At 48.9% G+C, this 22,871-nt stretch overlaps 1 protein-coding gene across 2 annotated transcripts in view; it reads left to right on the top strand.

Annotated features, from left to right (window-relative positions):
• LIMK2 (LIM domain kinase 2) overlaps positions 1-22,871 on the top strand; it is a 62,080-nt gene that overhangs the window by 33,119 nt on the left and 6,090 nt on the right. The window contains exons 1-10 of one of the 2 annotated variants that reach the window (XM_080920792.1): positions 338-695; positions 11,540-11,675; positions 13,079-13,188; positions 13,692-13,880; positions 15,658-15,763; positions 16,107-16,303; positions 19,032-19,218; positions 20,261-20,347; positions 21,859-21,990; positions 22,198-22,254. In XM_080920792.1, coding sequence (XP_080776918.1) covers positions 643-695; positions 11,540-11,675; positions 13,079-13,188; positions 13,692-13,880; positions 15,658-15,763; positions 16,107-16,303; positions 19,032-19,218; positions 20,261-20,347; positions 21,859-21,990; positions 22,198-22,254 — 1,254 coding nt within the window. In that variant the 5' untranslated portion in view covers positions 338-642. Of the gene's footprint in view, positions 1-337; positions 696-11,539; positions 11,676-13,078; positions 13,189-13,691; positions 13,881-15,657; positions 15,764-16,106; positions 16,304-19,031; positions 19,219-20,260; positions 20,348-21,858; positions 21,991-22,197; positions 22,255-22,871 lie in introns of those variants that run through there. The other variant, XM_080920793.1, reaches the window with a different exon arrangement.

Here is a 22,871-nt window from a genome sequence, read left to right as displayed (position 1 = left end):
TCACCTCTCGGCAGAGTTAGCGGCTTGTAGGCAGCTCTTCGGGCTGGTGACATTTGGACTCTGATGTGTTGGCCCCCCTGCGCTGCCTGCCCGGAGCTGTGCGGTGGACGCACAGCAAGCTCCAGTTATTGTCTGTGGCGCTTGCCTGCAGCCTCGCTCCCGCTCCGGCTCCACCCCTTGCTGCGAGGTCTGTTTCCTAACAGCTGCTCCAACCACACACCTCGATTCGGCCCGAGCTCCTCCTCTTCCTCCCTCCCTCATTCAGGGTGGGTGGGACTGAAGGACGGGACTAACTTGACAGCAGCATCTCATTTTTAGCTAGTCACCGGCCCCTTCCCCAGAATGCCCGTGTGTCTCTAGCCTCTGAAGAGAGGCACTTCTCCCGGAGTCCCTGGGGGCCACGGAGCTCCGGAGAACCGGGAAGGAGACACACCAGTCATGTGCCCCTGCGGGAATCTGCCAAGGAGCCAGGGGCCTGGAATCCTCCCTCTCCTGCTGCTTCGGAGGCAGAGGTGAGCACCGGGCGGCCGGCTCTAACCAAAGGTGCCGGGAACCCGCCTGTCATGGTGGCGGTCTGCAGCCAGCCTGAGGCACTCCCAGACGGGTTTGCAGCTGAGCCTGTTTATCTGGTGTGGGAAGAAGATGGGGAGTTACTTGTCTGTCCCGGCTTACTTCACCTCCAGAGACTCTTTTAGGTGAGTTGGTCTCCCAGACCTCCCCTTCATCCCCACTCATAGTCCCTGAGGGGAAGGCCAAAGTCTTCCTTGTTCTCCTCTGACCTCGCTTAGTCCTCGTTTTACCAGAAGAGCTTATTTAGAAGCAGCTTGGAAAAGGGCACTCGGGTGTCATGAAAACGGTGAGGTGAAGGACCCAGGCTCCCCTTCCTAACAAAACACACCTTGGTGTTACTGTGTGTGGAGAAAGCACAAATGGGGTGCCATTCTGTGACGCTCACGTGTCTTACCTACAGGCCTTGCTGCCTGCCCAGGAATTTGTCCCAACAAGCAGGATGGGCAGGTTTTGCCAAACTAAAAGCTGGCAAGGCCTGGGTGTGGGTAGCCTGGTACACAGTAGGCACTGTATACATGTCCTCTTAATGGCTTATTTGCCGCGGCTTTGACGGGTTCCTCAGCTCCCAGATGAGTGAAGTTTCTGGGTCAGCCCCCAGATATGTGCATCTATAGGGGCTCTCTGTGAGGCCTTTCATGGGGAGGCGTGGAAACTTTCTTTCCCTGACCTGTCTGTCTTTGCTCTCGGCCCCACCCCACCTTCAAGAGAAACTCCCCAGGGGGTTTCTGGCCCTCTGGGTCCCTTCTGAATGGAGCCATTCCTGCCTGGGGTGGGGCTTGTTTTGATTCTTTGGGAGAAACCTGTTTTTCTGAGGACTGCCTCCCCTTCACCAGTAGTTCTGCTTGACTTTTTCTTCCCCACCCCAGCTTTGTGGCCGAACCTCACTATTAGGATAGTAATCTGTGGCTGTCCCTGGGCAGAGGTTTCAGTGAGTGGCTGGGCCCTTTGGAGACTCAGATGGGACTGGGCCTAGATACTGACTACAGTAGCCCTCCTGCCTAGCGCTTTTCATCCATCAAACCTAAAGATATTATGTAACCCCGTCTTACTGATGAAGCGACCAGACTCAACAGCGGCAACATGCGGTCCCCTTAGCTGGCTTGTTTGGGTCCTGGAGTCTCTTATCCTTCATGGGGCTGCAGCTCCCTGTGTACACATCTCCCATACCTCTTCTCAGCTTTGCTTTCTTTCTGCCCTGTCAGAGCAAGAAAAGGATAGTTTGCCAGATATAGTGAAGATCATTTTTATTTTTTGTTTTCTGGGTTGAGAAAAGTCGGTCTTGAGTTCATGAGGTCGATTTTACCATGCAGGATCCAGATGCCAAGTGTTACGACAGTGACTTATTCAGGTCCCCCTTGTTCCTCTAAACCCTGGGAAGGCATCTGGGGGGAAGGGCTGTTCCTTTAGTGAGCAGGAACAGTCTGCGCCTTTTAATTTGTGTGTCCATGACACTTCTCTGGAGCTAGGGCAGGTAATGAACTTTTGAGAGCCAGGTCCCCAGGGCCTCCCGGGACCAACAGTCCTTTGTCTTGTTATACGCCAACCTCTCTGGGAAACCTGATGACCTCACCTCCATTCTCCAGGCCCTGTTTGCCCAGCTGGGATCAAAGGGCATTGACTTGCAGTGGCCCCTCTGCCCTCTCCTACATGAGAGGCTCCATTCCTGAAGCTACAGCTGAAGCACACAGGACTCTGTGCCCCGGGGGAGGGGCTGCCTGAACTCTCCTTCTCAAGCTTCCAGGCTAAACCACTACCTGGTCATAAAGCTGCCTCCCATCAGCCCCCTCCTTCATCATGTGCTCCTCTGTAACAGGGATTAGGGTTTGTGGGCTCCTGAACCAGAGCCCTTCCTGGACTCTGTCAAACAAGCTAAGTCCTTGACCCGCGGGCCTCTGGAGGAGTAAAGTCCGTAAGTTCTAGGGATGTGGTTGCAAGAAAGGTGACGCAACCAGATTCCGTGGGACATGATCAGGCGTGACCATGTGATGGGGAGAGGAGGAGACAGGAATGAAGGATGTCATTTCTGCGCCCTGTACGCCCCTCTGCCTAGCAAGCCCCACTCTAGCAGAGGGTACATTGTCCTGTCTGCCTGTCACGGGTGTGAGCGGCACGGTGCAATCTCAGGTACTGCCAAATAAGGAAACATCTCAAATTGAAGTTTACTACGGAGAGGTAAATGAGGGAGTGGGCTTTCCGGTGCTGGTGAAGCCATAGCTTTACACATTTATCAGCAGGGACTCTTGTCACTGAGTCATGTTCCCAGAGAGTGACGTGTGTTCTTCATCTTTAAAGGAACTCGTTTTATACAATCTCCCTCCGTGTCCAACTAGAGTTAGATGAGATTGGTTTGGATGTTATCTCTTGAGAAAAGACAAGCACAACTTTGCATTATAAAGCAGTCCGTGTTTGAAAAGAAAACTGTTCGTCTTAGCAAATAGCCTCTCTAACTCTTGCAGCTTCCTTCCAGCCCTGTGAGAGGCTAGATCAGGTGAATGGTTTCCAGCATTAGCTTGCTTGGCTACTCTGAGGCATACACACTTTGGTTCCTTCCCCTCTTAGACAGAGGAAGCCCCCTGTGAGCTCTGCAGATTACATGAACTGTCAGCCAGCCCCGCCCCCACTGGCCCTCCACCAGAGCTGCATGTGTCCTCTCTATCACTAAGCTTGTTACAGGTCTGGTTAGTTTTGTAAGAACAGCATAATAACATACTCCACAAGAATTACAGTTTGGCAGACTACTTCAATCCATAGAGTCGGTAGGAAGACGCAGTAGAGGGGTGTGTGGTCGTAATGTGAGTTTCTAGCCCCTATCGTGCCTACTCTTGTGATCTATGGAGGACGATTGGAACCCCTACTTCGTGGAACTCTAAGGCCACGTAGCTTCTTTCTCTCCTTCTCAGCCTACTCCAGACTCAGAAAGAGGCCAACAGTAGTAGCCACAGCTGCTTAGATTTAAGTAAGGGGAGCATCCAACCCAGTCTTTGCCAGAACATAGGAGAGCTGTGCTTTGGTGTGCATGACTCTCATTCAGAGGGTAGAGCTCTTACCGGTGAACACTGGTCTGAGGAATTAGGAGGTGTGTGGAGGTGGAGCCTCTATCACTCGGCTTCTCTCAGCACTTCATCTTGCCTTTGGTTCTTACATGTTGTAGAGCACAGTAAAGGTCCCGACTGCTAAGGCTCTGTGGAAAATTCACTTTAGGGCCTTCCTTTTCTCTTGAGAGGCCTGCTTCCTAGTTCTAGGTATGAAGCAGACCCATATTCCCCTGGGCATGGGAAGGAAGAGGGTCAGTCTGCATTTGCTCTTGCTGTTCCCAGATTGGAGGAAAAGGAAATGAACACTCCTGGTTACCTGCTGTGGGCCTCGCACGGGGCTTTTCACCTGCTGTCATTTCCACAGCTCCCTTCAGCTCAGCTGTTTGTTGATACGCTGTCTGCAGACTCAGGAACCGTCTTTGCCCAGGTCACTGCAGTGTATCAGGAGAACTGGTCAAACGCTGTCCTGAGGTACAGCTTGTGTATGTGGCCTCTTGTGTGTCTCTCCTGTCCGAAGACAAAGGACCACACTGAGCCCTGGTTTCTGACCCACCACTACTACCTCCTAGCTGGGTGCTTTGGGGACTGCAGCTATTTGAGGACTTTCATTTGAAGCTTCCAAAAATGAAAAGCCAGAGGAAAATAAAGTGCCATGGCTTCTGAGAATCTGAGGAAGGACATTTTTGAATGGTACCTCACTTCCACAGTAGATTTAGATATTTAAGATTTTTTTTAAAATTGGATATTCTCTGTATTTACATTTCAGAAGTTATCCCCTTTTTCTAATCCCATCCACCCTCCCTCTCCCATTGCCTCCATGAAGGTGCTCCCTCTCCCAACCACCCTCTCCCACCTCAACACCTTGGCGTTCCCCTAACACTGGGAAAACAAGCCTTTGTTGGACCAAAGGCCTCTCTCTCTCCTCCCATTGATGTTAGAAAATGCTGTCCTCTGCTGCATATGCACCTGGAGCCATGGGTCTTCCATGTAAACTCATTGGTTGGTGTTTTATTCCCTGGGAGCTGTGGAGGTTTTGGTTAGTTGATCATTTTGTTCTTCCCATGGGGTTGCAGACCCTTTCAGCTCCTTCAGTCCTTTCTCTAGCTTCTTTGTTGGAGTCCCTGTATTCAGTCAAATGGTTAGCTGCAAGCATCCTCCTCTGTATCAGTATGGTTCTGGGAGAGCCTCTGAGGAGGCATCCATATCAGGTTCCTGCCAGTAAGCACTACTTGGCATCAGTAATAGTGCTTGGGTTTGGTGGCTGCATATGGGATGGATCCCCAGGGATTTAGATTCTTTAACACACACCACTACTGGAGAACACTGGGTAAATGGACGAAGAGCTACTGGTGCTGGTTACATTAACCATTTGAGCTGAAGGAGAAGCATCGTGAAGGGTTAACACTCAAATATGAACTGTCATGGTTCCAGTCTCTCCATTATCGGAGACAAGCATCCTGTAGCCTGACAGTTAAGACACGCTGTGCCACTGAGGTCTGCTGCTACAGAGATGGCTAATGCCTGAGTTAGCACTTTAAATTCTCCAGTGGCCTGAGAGGCCTGTTGTGTTTATTGGCAAAAACAGCTTAAGGGACCGTCAGCTGGTTCTGTCAGCTGCTCACTGGGCTGTACTCAGAGGTACCTGTGGCAGGGGATACACAGGCGTTCCATACACATGGTGTGAGCAGTGATACCACCAGCCAGGTGTGCGTCCCAGCAGGCTGGTGTGACTATCTCCTGCAAGCCTACACTTGTCTCTCTGCCCGTTCCCTTGCCTGGCGAAAGCTACTTGCAATGAACAAAAGCAGGATATTGGCAGTAGAAAGGAGGGTGTGTTCTGGTGCTTCCATGGCCTGAGGTGGCACACATACCATTGTGAGGGTGTAAGAGAACCCAGGCCTGCAGCTGGGCACGGATATGCCTGCACCTCATGACAGAGAATCCTTGTTCTCCCACCTGGGCTTATGGTTCTCAACACTTGTGCCCCATTTTCAGTTTAAAAGCATCCAATGAAGGCCTTCCCTGCCAGCCCTAGGCTTGGATGCTCAGTGTACCAAGAGGAAACAGGATCCTGCCTCTACTTTCGAGGACTTCACAATCTGAGGGAAGAGAAGGAAACTTATCCAAGAGCATTAAGTCAGCAGGTAGGAGGCAAGAAGGAAGCCTCACTCTGAGTGCCACCTACCCAAAATTAGTCCCACAGTCACTCAGAACCAGCATGGCCACCCCGAGAGTTTGTGACCACGTTACCAGTTCACAAATGAAAAACAAAGATCAGGCGCGGGGTGGGGGTGGGGCAAACGGTGGTACTGAGGTTGAAACCTCAGATCTTCTGGAGAGAATGTGCCCATCATTTCATAAAGAAACTGAGCCCACAGAAGGATGTAGAGCATGTAGCATTAGGCGCTTGAATGTAGCTCTCTCCTAAATTAGAGCTCATCACACTCTAGGCCCATCCTATCCACATACAGTGTACCACACCCAGCTCCCAAGAGCCTGCTGTGGCATAAGATGGTGACAGCACCCATAAATAATCAGAAAGGCCACAGACTCGAAACAGCACCCACGGCAGTTGGGTGTTCCATGTTCCGGGGCTTCTCTAGCCCTAGCATGGCAGCTTTCCACAGCTGCCTCAGCCCACCCCTAACTCCCACGTAAGCATTACACTCAGGAATAGCAGCACCGAGTGGCCTCTCACCTTACATGATTCGGCTTGGTTTAGATCTTCTAGAAGCTGATGTAGGGCACCTTGTATCTGTCTCACATCTCTGTATTGCCTAACAAGTTAATACAACGCCGGCCTTCATTGGGAAATGTTTTTGTGTACGTACATTAACTTACTTGGTTCTCATTCTAGCTGGATCTTTTTGGGGTTTTCTTGTTAATTGATTTATGGTTGTATGTATATATTCATAGTTTCTTAGACAGGGTATTTTTGTGTAGCCCTGGCTGTCCTAGAACCTGCTTCATAGACCAGGCTGGCCTCAAACTCACAGAGATCTGCCTGCTTTTGCCTCCTTAGAGCTAGGATTAAAAGGATGCCTGGTATTTTTTTAAGACAGGGATGCATGCTCTCTCTCTCTCTCTCTCTCTCTCTCTCTCTCTCTCTCTCTCTCTCTCTCTCTCTTCCCCCCTCTCTCTCTAACCTTGGCTGTCCTGGACTACATTTAATTTTTTTTTGAAATTATAATATAACTACATCATTTTTTCCTTTCTTCTAACCCCTTCCATATTCCACCTTCTTCTTTCAAATTCATGGCCTCTTTTTCTTTTAATTATTGTTACTTTTTTTTTTCATAACATAAAAATAGAACCTGCTCAGTCAGTATAATGTTACAGTGTTACTTGTAATCTATAGGTTTGCAGAGCTGGTCATTTGATATTCCATAGCCAGCTAGGGAGACTTTCTCCCACTTTTAGTATTCCATAGTTGCCTTTGTCTAGGGATGAAGCCCTGTGTGAGCTTTCTTCTTTCTATATTGGTGTGGTTCTTATTTAGGCAGCCATGTTGGTGAGACTTTGTGGGAATAGCTTCTCTGACATTTCTAGGAGACACAATTTCACATCAAGTTTCCTGTGTTCCTCTGGATCCTCTAGTCTTTCTGTCTGAGGTTGGGCTGTGACCCCTGAGCCTGAGCTGCAGGAGTCAGGTTGTAGATGCATTAGCTACGACTGGGCTTGGGAACCCTGCATTTTAACCAGTTGTGGTTTCATGCAATAATCTCTGCCCTGCTGGACCCTGGAGCAGGACCCCATCATTGGCTGTTTATAGTGGGATGCTGTTTTTACATCTGGTTTACCAGGCTTCTGAGAAAGCCAGGCATGGTAGTGAATGCCCTTAATACCATATCTCTTGAGTTACTGGCCAGCCAGGGCTCTAGTTAGACCTTGCCTTAAAAAAGTCCCTAAGAGAACTTGTCCAAGCTGGGTCTAGTGGGAAGTTGAGGCAAGAGGATTGCTGTGAGCTCGGGGACTAGCCTGTGCTACAGAGTGAACATTGATCTCAAAATTAACAAGCAAACAATAACAAGGCCTGGCATGGCGGCATACACCTTTAGTCCCAGCACTAGGAAGCAGAGGCAGGAGAATCTCTTGAGTTGGACGGCAGCCTGGTCTACAGAGGCAGTTACAGGACAGCCAGAGATACACAGAAAGACTGACCAATAAAAATAAAGATAAACATAAGTTGTTGAAAGCTACCTAATTAGTGCAGTGTCTATCCAATGACACATGAGCCATCACCTTTAATTGCAGTGAATATCATGTTCCAGCTGTAATGAGCCTTTTACATAAGCTGTCTGTACGTCTATACATAGTATCTTATTAAATTGCATAGCAATCTGTCTAGAGATGATGAATTGATCAGAGAAGTAAAATATAATACCTTACCCAGGCATAATTATTAAGTGACAGGGCTAGGAGCTCTACAGAGGGGCTACCCGTGTGACCTCTGAGAAGCAAGAATGTAGCTGGTGTTGGTCAGAAATCCTTTGCCAATTACAATAGGCAGTCTACTTGCATAGGTGTAGAGACCTACAGTCCTGCTGCTTGAGAGGTGACGCAGAAAGATCTCTTGATCCTGGACCTGTTAGAGGAAGAATGAAGAGAGTGGGGGGCATATGGCCCATGGAGGTGTGGCGAGGCCTGGGGGCAAGGGAGATGCCTCTGGGGGGTCCATGTTGGGAATCCCTTTCCCCTGGGTGGAGGTGGGGGAGGGAAGGGGAAGAAGAGGGATAGGGTTAGGAGAGCAAGAGAGCTAGAAGGCAAGAGAGGCCAAGAGAGAGGAGGGGGCAAGCAGCCCCTTTTATAGTATCAGGTCACTGGGGCGGAGCATACATGGCTACTGCTGGGTAATTGAGGGGTGGGGTTTACAGAATCCCAACAGGACCCAGCCTGGACAACATAGTAAGACCTAACTCAATTTAAAAAAAAAAAAAAAAAAAAAAAAAGAGTCTGACTAAAAGGAATGAGGTTCATTGGCTAGGTGGTCAAGGAGCTGGATCTTAGCTGTGTGTGCTGGTAGGCTCAGCACAGCTGGTAGGAGATAGTGGCCACCTGTTCCGGTGCAGGTTGACAGTACAACTCAACTGACTGAAAAGTGGAAATCTCCAACAAGGTGACAACTTTTACTCTTAAGGCTAAGAGAAGTAACAAATTTTACCAGGCATAGACACCTTTAATCCAATACTTGAGAGGCAGAAGCAAGCCAATTTATAAGGCCAGCCTGGTCTACCAAGCCAGGATAGCCAAGGCTACATAGAGAAACCTTGTCTTAAAAAAACAAAAAAACAAAACTCGAGGGGTGGGACTAACAAATTTCATAATCAAATTGTAATATAAATTGAAATTTGACCAATTGTTACCACAATTGTTGCTCATAGCAATTTCTATTTTCAGTCTAAAGTTGAATCCAGGGTTGGGATATTTATTGGTTTACTGTGTCTTTCTAGGCTTTCTCCAGCCCCACCCACTTTCCCCCTGATATTTGCAATCTCGGCAAAAAAATGTATCGATTATTATGAATGTTATCCTTTGCAGCTCACACATCAGTAGAAATCATGCTAAAAGGTTTTGGGTTGGTTTGTTTTGTTTTGTTTTTTTTAAAGCTCTTTGTCTCTGTCAGGGCTGGAGTGATGGCTCAGCAGTTCTGAGCACTCACAGGTCTTGTTGAGGAACTGGTTTCTGTTCCCAGTACCACCTGACTGCTCAGCACTGTCTGTCTCCCTCCAGGAGATCCTATACCTTCACCCCCATGGGCTCCAGGCACACATGAAATAGTCTTTAGAATAAAAAAGGTATTTATACTGTGGTGCTGACTTAAATGAAAACAGTTATAATAAACTATAGAAAAAGCTTTAAATTGTCAGCAAGAGAGAGAACAACTCTAATTACACAAAATTAAAAATTGTGTGTGTGTATTCTACTTTGGTATTTATAACTCCAATTAAATAGGTGTTTTCTAATTCTGCCTAGTAGTTTGAGGCCAGTTTGACCAACATAGTGAAGAATTATAGAGGGATCTCAGCAAAGGAGAGAGAAAAACTATGAACAATGGTCGAGCTGTGGAGGCCAAACTTATCACAATGTAGAGGCAGGAGGATCGAGAGTTGGAGTCTGCCCTGGGGCTACAAGTGTTTTTGAGGCCTACTTTATTCAGCCCACTGTCTTAATAGTGTTCTATTGCTGAGAAGAAATACCACCTTCTCATAAAAGAAAACATTTAACTGGGGGGTTGCTTAAAATTTCAGAGACTTTGTCCATTATTATCATCATGGTGGAGAGCATGTTGGCGCTCATGACACACACACCGTATATATGAACCCAATAGTAAATAACTTTTAAGCTCTCTGTGTCTGGAGCAGTGTGGCTGAGAGCTACATCCTGGTCCCCAGGTGGAAGAGAGACACTGGACCTGGCTTAAGCTTTTGAAATCTCAAAGTCCACCTCCAGTGACACATTTTCTCCAACAAGGACACACCTCCTAATCCTTCTAATCCTTTCAAAGAGCTCCAGTCTGGTGACTAAGTCTTCAAACACATGAGCCTATGGGGCCCATTCTTATTCAAACCACCACACCCACATGCTGAATTTACCGGAACATTTTAAAAAATAAAAACAACTTTTTAAAAAGATTTTGTTTTCTTGGGGTTGGAGAAATTGCTCAGTGGTTAAAAAAACACTTGTTGCTCTTGTAGAGGACCTGAGTTCAGTTCCCAGCACCACGTGGCAGCACACACCCGTCCCAGGGAATCTGATGCCCTCACATAGACATTCATGCAGGCAAAACACCAATAAACATAAAAGTAATAAATCTTAAACAATTTAATGTATATATGTCAGGTCCAAAAGAAACTGAGAACAAATGGCTAACTGTGGTCCCTGTTAGACTACCAGAGTGCACACCGGCCTCCAGGCTCACTTAGTATCACAACCATCTTTGGTTCTCAGCTCTTCTCAACCCACCCCTACCCTAACCCACTCCAGCTTATGGGCTTTCTACCCCTGGCTTCTCATTCCGTTATAACCCTGCCAGTTCAGCTCTTTCCTCATGCACGAGTATAGGACTCGTGCTCTGCGAGGGAAGCGCATGTTCTCAATGCCGAGCCTGACAACTTCTCTATATGTAGCTTTTTTGTTTGGTTGGTTTTCATTTTTCCTCAAGAACACCTTCACAGTGCTGTGGTGACTGGATTTTGAGGTGGGGTGATTGAGATTTTTTTTTAAACATATTTATTTGGGGCTGGAGAGATGGCTCAGCTGTTAAGAGCACTGACTGCTCTTCCAGAGGTCCTGAGTTCAAATCTCAGCAACCACATGGTGGCTCACAACCATCTGTAGTGGGATATGATGCCCTCTTCTGGTGTGTCTGTATTATATATAATAAATAAATAAATCTTTAAAAAAAACATTTATTTTATGTATAAATACACTATATCTGTCTTCAGACACACCAGAAGAGGGCATCATATCCCACTACAGATGGTTGAGAGCCACATGTGGTTGCTGAGATTTGAACTCAGGACCTCTGGAAGAGCAGTCAGTGCTCTTAACCACTGAGTCATCTCTTCAGCCTGAGGTTTCAGTTTTTTGTTTGTTTTTGATCCATGAAACATGTACTTGAGGGATGTATGCACACCCCACACGTAAGTTATATGTGCATTTTTCTAGGGGAGGTTTCTTGGGTCGTAGAAGCTTCTTGGTGGGCTCCAGGTCCCAAATCCCCTGCTCCCAGAGGCAGGCAACAGCACAGCTGGTTTCTGCAGTTCTGTTTGTTCAGAAGCAGTTTTCCTTGGGAGGCCACTATGCTGTGGCTTTGCTCCATCCTGTCTTTGGAAGAAGAGAGGCCTGCCCATTTTGTCATTAAACTGGGAGCCAAGGACCACCTGTGCGGCCTCTTCTGGCGATCCAATAATATTCCTTTTCTGGCCTTGCAGGTGTTCAGAATGCCAAGAATCCCTCACCAACTGGTACTATGAGAAGGATGGGAAGCTGTACTGTCACAAGGACTACTGGGCCAAATTTGGAGAATTCTGCCATGGGTGCTCCCTGCTGATGACAGGACCGGCCATGGTGAGCCTGCCCCTCTGCCCCTCTGTCCACTGGTAATCCTTCCAGTTCCCCATGGGCAGTCATCATCATCATCTTCTCATCAGAAAGATGATGTCGTCATTCAACCATAGGAGTCTACTGAGCCATTGCTAAAGACAGGTCTAGCCGTCCTTCTGGTCCAGAGGCCTCTCTGTGGGAGCTGTGACTTTGGTTCCCAGCGAGTGAGTTTATTACGTGTGTGACAAGCAAAAGTAGATGCAGGAGTGTGTAGCAGCTGGTGGGCTGCAGCAGACCCTGACAAACACCATCGTGTCAGGCATCCTGCGTTCTAGCAGACACCCAGGCGGCCTCGTCAGATCAGAGGCTCACAAACAATCCAGCAGAGCAACTGCAGTACCCCAGTGAGGAAGCCCGCTGCCGTCCCTGATAGAGAGAGTCCTAGAGAAGTAGAGCATCCCCTTCCGTGATGCCTCTAAGTAAAAGAAAGGAGCATCTAACCAGGTGCTCACAGCATCCAGCAGAAGCTGACAGAAAGTTGACAGTCTGACTGAGCCTTCTTTCCATGGATGACTATCAGTGGCTGAATTTCCAACCTCTATAAAACCCCTACTGTGGGCATTTTTATATCGTGACATAAACAATGGTGACCTCTGCGGAGTGATTTCCCCTCCCGTTCTCAAGGACACAGTTTTTCCTGGTTGGCTATGTTACCAATATCCCTTCCCCCCCCCCACTGTGTCAAAACCAGGAGATCAAGCCCACCCCCAGGCAAAGGGCTCTTGGAAAACACTTTGAGACAAACAAGCTTAGGTCTAAAGTGGGAGCGGGCAGCCCCGCTTCCAGAGCCAGCTTCTCCAGGGAGTTCATACGACAGATCGGCAGTAGTGTCTGTTACACCCTCAAGGACTTTAGTACACTATTGCGTGTGGGTGGGTGGATGGCAGAGAACAGCACAGTGAGATGAAACCTGAAGGACACTGTGACAGGTTGAAAGGAGGATGTACCTAGGTCCTGACCAGAGAATCGGGTGGCAGGAGCCAGAATGGGCTGGCAGAGACAGGTTCTGCTGCCTGTGTATATAATGAGACTCAAGCATGAACAACTAGCCAGCCCTGTGCTGGAGGGACGGTGAGCCTCTGTGGTAGGAGCCACTACTTTGGGGACATGTCCTTATGTCTGAGACCAACAGCTTTCTGTGTTGTTAGAAATGGCAGGAGACATCCCCCTGTCACATCCATGGACGCTCTACAACTGGGACTGAAAGGCTGGAATTTGGCCAGACCTACAGCTCTGTTCTTGGAAAGAGTGGATTTTGGTGGATGGTGTCAGCACATCCATGATGGGCGTCACACCCGCCATTAATCCTGTCCACTCTAACAAAAGTGGTAACTCCTTCCCTCCGTGGTGTTTCTCTATGCTCACAGGTGGCTGGGGAGTTTAAGTACCACCCAGAGTGCTTTGCCTGCATGAGTTGCAAGGTGATTATTGAGGATGGGGATGCATACGCCCTGGTGCAGCATGCTACGCTCTACTGGTAAGATGTGCCCTGCGTGTCCTTCGCAGTAATAGCGGCTAGGAAAGTGGGACATGAGCAGTGTGAGTGGGGCGAAGGCAACTGGGGTGGTGTGCTAGGAGAGCTGCTAGACAGCGTCACTCTGCCCCGTAGTCCTCTCAGAAGGAGGAAATGGCTGCGAGGTGCCCTCTTAGGAAAGACATCCCCCTACCCAGCTAACAAAAGAAGGCAGCTGAGGCCCAGAGGCCGGGACAAGGTTCTTACCGTGAGTCAGGCAGAGCAAGAAAGCGCGGTCCATCTCACCTCCAGGCCAGGGTTCTTCCCAGTATTTTCTCTGCTGCTGCCCCAGCTTGTCACCCAAGTCCTAGACTCCTCCCTTTGGACAGCCCATCAAGACTTGTAGCAAAGACAGTTGTGGCGAGACTGGGGCTGCTGCTTCAAGCCACATGATAGATACAGTGGTTGCTGGAGGACTCCCGGGCAGACCTGCAGGATCTCAGCTCCCTTTGTGCCCCTCTCCTCAGCGGAAAGTGCCACAACGAGGTGGTGCTGGCGCCCATGTTTGAAAGACTGTCTACGGAGTCTGTCCAGGACCAGCTGCCCTACTCTGTCACGCTTATCTCCATGCCTGCCACCACCGAGTGCAGACGTGGCTTCTCCGTGTCTGTGGAAAGGGCCTCTTCTAACTATGCCACCACCGTGCAAGTGAAAGAGTAAGTGTTGTTAGAACCTTGCAGCAGAGGCTCATGGTCAGAGCCCACAGGGAATCCTCACAGGGCTCAGGTCATAGAACTTCTCTGTCCTCACCACCACCTTTCTCCTGACTCTGGCTCTTCGTGTTTCTTCTGCCCAAGTTGCTTCCCTCTTAAGGCTGCCTTCCCAACTTTTCAGACATCAGGTTTCATGTCTGCTCCTAGAACTTATCTGGGCTGATTAATGTGTATTAGCTTGACTATCATCTGCCCTCCCCACCTGAGGTGGTTTGAATAAGATTGACCCCAGAGGCTTATATATTTGAATACATATTGAATGTATTTAAAGCTTAGGGAGTGGCATTAGGAGGCATGGCCCTATAGGAGGAAGAATGTCACTGGGGGTGGACTTTGACGTTTCAGGCTCAAGGTTACTCTCCCTACTGACTTCAGATCTAGATGTAGAACTCTCAGCTACCCCTCTCTAGTGCCATGTCTGCCAGTGTATTGCCATGCTTCCTGTCTTAACAATAATGAACTAAACCTGAACTATAAACCATCCCCACTTAAAATTTTTTTTAATAAGAATCAGTGTGGTCATGGGTCTCCTCCGAGCATTAGAAATCCTTTTTTTTAAAGATTTATTTATTTGTTATATATAAGTATCCTGTGGCTGTCTTCAGACACACCAGAAGAAGGCATCTGATCCCATTACAGATGGTTGTGAGCCACCATGTGGTTGCTAGGAATTGAACTCAGAACCTCTGGAAGAGCAGTCGTGCTCTTAACCAGTGAGCCACCTCTCCAGTCCCACAATAGAAATCCTAAGACTCCAACATGAACTCCAGAAGGGCCTCCTTTGTCTTGTTCTGTACTGTATACAAGGGTCTGCCATTAATAGGAAGTTAGTTATTGTTTTATCGGTTGCATTTATGAATGGAGAATGAAGACAATAGGCACCAGAGAGAGTAAGATCTTACTTTTGGTCTCATTCAAAGATTAGAGGTGAGACTACATCCATAAAATACTAGGCTTCATTTTTTTTCCTTGGGCACAGCATCATGTTGAGGCACAGCATCATGACAGGGAGCATGTGACAAAGCTGCTCACTTTGTGGTGGCTGAAGAGAGAGAGAGAGCCCTCCCTGTAAATACTGTGAGGCTGGATCTTACAGTGCGGGTGAGAGGTCATTAGGATTAAGAATTCAGGAGGAGGTGAGATCTGTTCTATAGCTTCATTAAATAAGGAGAGGAAATTGTGCAGAAGGAGACCAGATACCTCTAGAGGTGAGTGTCTGATCGTTTGGTGTACATTCAGAGAGTAGCCTGAGCGGCTGTTAATATGGAGGACCTGACTGTGAAAGTCCAGGAGGTCTGTTAAGCATCAAGATAATATAACCAGAAGGACCACTGGGGTGGAGGTTAGATAGGAGAGAGGAAAGGTCAGAGATATAGACCTGTTAGAAGGCTCCTGGGCGATCCAGGAGAGAGATGTTGGTAACTATGGTGATGGAGAGAAGGCAGGATTCTCAGAGGTGGGTGGGGGTTGAGGGGAGAAGGGAGGGACTTGAGGGAACTCCAAATGGGGACAATGTCCAGGTTTCTGGCTTAGGCCAATAGGTCAGTGATAGTGCCCTTCCCTGAGAGGAAGCATCCTGGGGTGGGTACTACATTTTAGTGTAGGTGGCCTCCAGCATGTGGCCACTGGGGACTGGGTACCTGGTGAGCTGTCCCTGTACAAGAGGCCAGCTGGGTTTTTAGAATGCTTTCGTCCTGCCTTAACTCTTGTCCATCTCTAGGGTCAACCGGATGCACATTAGTCCCAACAACCGAAATGCCATCCATCCTGGGGACCGTATCTTGGAGATCAATGGGACCCCTGTCCGCACTCTCCGAGTAGAAGAGGTACAGTGTGTGTCTAGTCTGTCTGTGGGCCTGGTGCATAGAGCAGGTCCCCTGAAAGATCTGGCTGGCTATTTACCCATACCAACCAATCTTAACACTGAGCCTGTGACAGCCAGTGGCTTTCTCGGTCAACCTAACAGATTTCCAGGGCAGAAGAGATGGGTTGCCAGGTGGGAAGGTAGCAAGGTGCCAGACAGAAGCATTGAATGACCTCTGGCAGCCAGAGGCTACCTCTAGGCAAGTTAAATGTTGGCTACACTGTGCTTAGACTGTTTGGGTGGGCAATAGGCAGCTTCAGGTAGGACGGCTTGTGGAAACTGACCTTACCTTGCTGTTGGCACAGGTGGAGGATGCGATTAACCAGACAAGCCAGACACTTCAGCTGCTGATTGAACATGACCCTGTCCCCCAGCGCCTGGACCAGTTACGGCTAGATACCCGGCTATCTCCCCACATGCAGAGCACTGGACACACTCTCATGCTCAGCACCTTGGACACTAAGGAGAACCAGGAGGGAACACTGAGGAGACGTTCTCTGAGGTGCTGCTCTGTCCCATCTCTGTCTTGTCCCTTGTATATCCCTCAGAGGCTGTATTGGTTTTTGGAGGCCAGCAGCCTTAGGGAACCAGGTCAGGGTCAGCATACGAGACTTGAGCTGACCCAGCTACCCTGTGGGACTCACAGTTCACAGGTAGAGTTTCTGTATAGACATGGAAACAGGTGTCTACCAGGTTTCCTTAGAAACTACAGGGTCAGAATCTTGGTGTGGTAGCGCATTTCTGTAATCCCAGCATGTGCAAGGCTAAGGAGCATCATGAGTTTGAGCTAGCTACAGTTACATAGTGAGACTCTATCTCAAAAAAAAAAAAAAAAAAAAAAAGCATTTAAAAGCATTGCTCTTATCCACAATCTCAATACTCAGGAGACTGAAGCAGGAAAATTGCCATGAGTTCAAGGCCAGACTGGACAATAAAATGATCCTCAGAGAGATTCAGACTGGGGATGTAGTCAGACTACTTGCTAAGCAAACAGGATAACTCGGGTGCCTAGTACCCATGCCAGAGCCAGCCAGGCATAGTTTTACACGTTCCTGTAACCCAGCACTGAGGGGAGTGGAGGCAGGAGGATTAATGGTACTTGCTGGCTGCCAGCCTAGCTTCAACTTCAGGAAGAGATCTCTACAGGAATAAGGCAGAAAGTGGGAGAGAACACCTGATCTCCTCCACTGGCCTCTGCATGTATACACAAGTGCACATGCACACATCTGTACACACACTCACACACACACACACACACACACACACTCACACACACATTCTCTCTCCCTCTCTAACAATGTGCACAGGTGCACACAAACTAACACATACCAAAACAGAAGACTGGGCTCTGTCCATTAAACTTGAGCTAGACAGGAAACTGTAACACCGACAATCTTTAAACTCCATCATAGAGGAAATGTGGGGCTGGAAATGGTGAAGAATGTGATGGACCAACCTTTAATCTCCACACTTAAGGGCAGAGGCTAGCCTGGTCTGCACAGTGAGTTCCAGGACAGCCAGCACTACACAGAGAAGGGGTGGGGGGAAGAGTATGAGCATTCAGGGAAGTGTGGCATTTTGGGGGGGGGGTTGTTGTTTTGTTTTGTGACAAGATCTTACTTTGTACCCCTGGCTGTCCTGGGGCTATAGAAAAGGTATCTTTGAGTTTCCGATGCTGTGAGCAGACACCATGACCAGGGTAACTCTTATAAAGGACAACATTTAACTGGGGCTGGCTGACAGGTTTAGAGGTTCAGTCCATTATCATCAAGGTGGGAGCATGGCAATGTCCAGGCAGACATAGTGCAGGAGGAGCCCAGAGTTCTACATCTTGTTCCAAAAGCAAACAGGAAAACACTGCTGTCTTCCAGCCAGCTAGGATGAGGGTCTGGAAGCCCACCCCACAGTGACACACCTACTCCAACAAGACCACACCTCCTAATAGTCCCACTCCCGAGGCCAGGCATATTCAAACCACCATACCAGGCTAGCCTCAAGCTCACAGAGATCTGCCTGCCCTCTGCCACGCTGTTGTACTGGGTTAGAGGCACTATTGTGCACAGTCAAGCATAGGTGTTTTAAGACTTGGGGGACAAATGTTCCCATTCACAAAGCCTCTGGAGGGCAACTTTGTGTGTGAGCCTCAAGTAGGCTACTTATAGGACTGGAGACAGGTCCCTGTGTTCTCAGGCAGAACTATCCATGACATTCACTTCCTCTCATACTTTGTACCCTGTTTCTGCATCTGTGATGTGGGGTTCTGTAAGAGTTAAATGTAACAAAGGACACAAGGTTGTACAGTGCCAGGTTCAGCACTCCTTAATGTCAAGGTTAGAACTAGGAACCGGGTATTTCTCCACCCCTGGCTCCAGTTGGCTGAATCAGTCAGGCTCCTGTTGGAAACACAGCCTCCCCACAGATCATTCCTCACCGCCTCTGGGCCTCGGCCAGCTTGACGGAGGCGAGGTACCAGAAGGCAGACGGGCTGGAAAAGGGAAGAGTGGGTGGTCAGAGAGCTGCTCACACAACTTGAAGAGCCTCTATTTGGAAAGGTAGCTCACTTGGCGTGTGCTGTGGGCAGCAAGGTGGCAGCACGGGAGGGACAGAGGGTCATTTTATTCTTCAGTAAGTCAGAATAACAGTCACTGGCTGCTTTTGCATATGTAAATGCAGCGGCTTTATTGCCATAAAAGTCATGCATGTTTATTATCTCCAAATGTAATCAGTGTAGGCCAGTACAGATTTATTCAAAACTGGATCCAAGCTGCCATTTACCCCTTTTGTGGACGGAGTCATCTGTCACTGTATGATACCTTGAATCAAGCAGCCATGGGGCTGGAAGCACAGTCTGAGGTAGTGGAGCTGTCTGTAGTGCTGTTATGTCTGGAGCATCATGAACTAGTAGACTGTCATCCTGTATATGAAGTCCTCAGTCCGTCCACCCCCAGCCTGCTTCCTGCACTTCTCAGTGCAGGATGGAATCCGTGGTGGCCCACATGCTGGGCAGATGCTTCCCCACTGAGATTCATCTCTAGTCTCCTGATTTCCCATTTTTTAATGCGTTTTTTACTATGATTAATACTGTCTACAGCCCCCAAATAGCACATCTGTCTGATTAAGAACCCCCTTCTCCCAGAGATACCATCCAAATTTCAACCGCTGGATGACCAGGTGCCCCCGAGCCTCCTGTTGTGTTTTGTTGCCTGGTTTCACCCTTCCCTCATCCTCAGGCGCAGTAACAGCATCTCCAAGTCTCCTGGCCCCAGCTCCCCCAAGGAGCCCCTGCTCCTCAGCCGAGACATCAGCCGCTCAGAATCCCTGCGCTGCTCCAGCAGCTACTCACAGCAGATCTTCCGGCCCTGTGACCTGATCCATGGGGAGGTCCTAGGGAAGGGCTTCTTTGGGCAGGCCATCAAGGTGAGCACAGGAAGAGGCCTCAGTCTTTGCTGCCACCACCTTTCTTTACCTTTCCTTTCAAAGCATTATTGTGTGTGTGATGTTTGTGTGGGGGCCAGAGGACAGCTCTGAGGCGTCTGCTCTCTCCTACCTTTCCATGGGTCTGGGATCCGACTCTGATCATCAGGCTTGAGTGACAAGTTTGCCTGTTGAGCCATCCCCAGTGCTCTTACACTGCATCCTGTAGGACACCGGCCTCCTTCCTGGCTGTGAGTGATGGTGTCTGAGGTGCCCTTTCTGTCCCTACAGCCACCTACAAGCAGCATGGCTGCTGTAGGGAGTGGCTCTGGAAGCTCAAGCTAGGCTTCACATCCCTGGCCCTCATTGCCACCAGTCAGTGAGGGTGTGCTAGGTGCTCACAAGCTGCAGGTTGCAGGGCATGCTACAAGGTGAAGGCTCCTGCTACTCTGGTGAGCCCAGGAACTAATTTTTGTCTCTTTCTCTCCTCCTCCTCTACTGAGAGCTGGGAGGGGGGGTCAGGTAAGCCTTGTGTATCAGCTTTCCAGGCAGCAGGGTGGAAGGCTCACCTCTGACCCACCCAGCTCCCTGGTGCATGTCTGTGGCGCTGACACCCTGCCCCCAGACTCTGTCTACCGAGGGGATTCACTCCTGTGCCAGATGAGCAAAGCCCCTGCTTGGCTTGGCCGCATCCCCTCCCTTCCTTTCCGGTCTCCTTTTCTAGAGTCCTGGCTTTCCCTTATGCATGCCCCGCATTCTAGGGGAGGAGATACACTTCCTTCCCAAGTCCCCTCTGTCCTGTGCTGTGTTCTACACATCTCTGGCTACTCTGTCCTCCAAGGAATGGGAGGACACTGCAAAGTTTTTTTTTTCCTTTGCCTTTTCTTATTTTCTTTTCCCCGGTGCTGGAGGTCAGACCCAAGACCTTGAGCATGCCATCCGAGGTCTCTGTCACTGAGCTTCTCCCTCAGCCCACAGACTGTCACAAACAGAATGCTAAGATCGTCTCTGGCCTCTGTGCTGTTAACACTTGCCCTTCCTGTAGGTGACTCACAAAGCCACAGGCAAAGTGATGGTCATGAAGGAGTTAATTCGCTGTGATGAGGAAACCCAGAAGACTTTCCTGACTGAGGTAAGAGGCTGGACTTTCCAACCTGAGGGGCTGAAACAAGCAGATCATGTGACCCCAAGAGTGAACCCAGGCCGGATATGGCAACACAGTGAGACCCTGTTCAGAAAAGAAAGTGAAATAGGGGTGTTTCTTCAAAAGAAAAAGGTGGCCCAGGCCTGTCACTCCAGCTACTCCAGAGGCTAAGGCAGAAGGACTCCTGCTAAAGGCTAGCCTAGGCAACATAATGAGGCTGTCTCCAAATAGAAAATAAAACAGGGGAGAGGCTAGATGAATGGCTCAGCAGGCAAGAGCACATACTGCTCAGGCAGAGGACCTGGGTTCTGTCCTCAGCACCTCCATAGTGGCTCACAACCATCCAGTTCTGATACTCACACTGACCTGATACCAGCACCAGGCACACGTGTGGTACACAGACATGCATATGTGGAGCTGAACACACACACATGAAATAAATTATGGATAAATAAATAAGAGTTGAGCTAGGGAATAACCCAGTGCTGGAATGTGTGCCAGCACAGTCTGCACTGTACTGGGTTCAATCAAGAGACAGAAGAGAGGGGAGGGAGAAAGAACAGGAATTGGGGGTGGAAGAGTCTGGGAAAGAAAAGGTGACGAGATGGAGAAATTTCACTTCAGCCGCTATTTTATTTTATTATTAAGAAAAAAAAAACCTCAAAGTTTATTTCATCTCAGTCTCTTAGGTTTCATCATCATTATTTATTATTATTATTATTATTATTATTATTATTATTATTGACTTTTTAAGTGTGTGGGTGTTTTATCTGTATGTATATCTGCATACCAGAAGAGGCCATGAGACTAGAGTTATAGGTAGTTATGAGTAGTCATGTGGGTGCTGGTGATTAAACCCAGGTCCTCTGGAAGAGCAGCCAGTGCCCTGAAACTTTGAGCCATCTCCCCAGTCCTTTATCTCAAAACCTTGGGAGAGATTCTGGTGTGGTAATACACACCTTTTATCTCAGCACCCTCAGAGGCAAGTGGATCTCTGAGTTCCGGGCCAGCCTTAGCTACATAGTGAGCTCCAAGCCAGCCAAGGATATTAGAAAGACCTGTCTTTAAAAATAAGAAAGGGGGGAGGAGAAGAAAAAGAGAAAATGTCCAAGAGGAAAGACTCAAATTACAGTGCATCTGTTAAGTGCACACTTAAAGACACTACAGGCCAGTCTCAGGCGAGATTCGAGTTTTTAGGGGATGGTATGAACATACCAGTTTGATATATGTCATTATGGTCGCCACCAAATATCCTGAAGTTGGACTCAGGGGACAGATATGCCATCCTGTGAACATCTCTTTTGTGCTGCCTCTTGCTTCTTAGGTAGCTGCAGCTGGGGCAGCTGCAGTGGGGAGGTGGCTTCCTACTTAGCACCCTCGCCACGGCCCTTCTCTCACTCTTGGGCCTGCCCACCTGGGTCTCTAGAGCACATCTAGAAAAGCAGGGCCCAGTGTGCAGAACCTGTGAGGCTGTCCTCACTTGTCCTCCCCTCCCCCAGGTGAAAGTGATGCGAAGCCTAGACCACCCTAATGTGCTCAAGTTCATCGGTGTTCTGTACAAGGACAAGAAGCTGAATCTGCTGACAGAGTACATTGAGGGGGGCACGCTGAAAGACTTTCTGCGGAATGTGGTGAGCCCGTGACCCCACTGTCATGAAGAGCCTTAGTGGGTTGTCAGAGGGACACCTGTGCTCCTTACTCTGGAGCCTTACGGGTTAGAGGGACCTTGTTTGCCCTCAAAGGCATCCACTGGGAGGGATTGGAAGGCTTCTATGGCACGGTGGAGTCTAGACCAAAAGCTGGGAAGGACTCCTTATGTACATTCTCCTACCCTGCAGGACCCGTTTCCTTGGCAACAGAAGGTCAGGTTTGCCAAAGGCATCTCCTCTGGAATGGTGAGTCCTATCAACAGCCGTGTGCATAATTAGAATGAGGTGCAGGGGTTACAGGCTGCTCTGGAAGGCAGATACCCATCATGGGGCTGGAACATTCAGCAGCTGCCTATTGAGTTTCTTTCAATGCCAAGGAATTGTTGGCTAGCTACTCTCTTTCAGTCAACAGTTCTCAAAGGATTCCAAACAAGGCAAATCATAGCTCAGGGTACCCTGACCTTGCTGTCAAAGAGGTGCTCAGGTGCTGCTGGACCTTGGAGCCTTACTGCCTACAGAATACGAGGGGGAGGGGGACAACACGAATTCTAGATGAACTCTGAAGAAGCAGCCAGTGGTGCCTTCACGTGTCTATTGAATGCATTGTGGGAATGAGTCTAGCCATCCTCAGAACTGACAGACAGGTGCTAATGAAGTGGCTGTTCCACACAGCAGGCACTGTGGAGGGAGGGGCTGCATCCAGGAATGTGCTCCTTCCTCCAGTAACCTTTGTTTACAGCGAAGAAGTGAGATAGAACAGGAACAGCTGGGCCCCGGGTTTGTCAGGAGGTCACTGGTGGCCACCTCCAAGCTACAAGTCCAGCTCTGTAAGAGAAGGGACGAGCTGGAGCTGCGGGCAGACA

The sequence above is a fragment of the Micromys minutus genome (genome assembly GCF_963924665.1).
Source record: "Micromys minutus genome assembly, chromosome: 1".
Taxonomy (NCBI): domain Eukaryota; kingdom Metazoa; phylum Chordata; class Mammalia; order Rodentia; family Muridae; genus Micromys; species Micromys minutus.
Note: the sequence above shows the minus strand (reverse complement) of the source record. Positions and strands in the feature narration are given on the sequence as shown.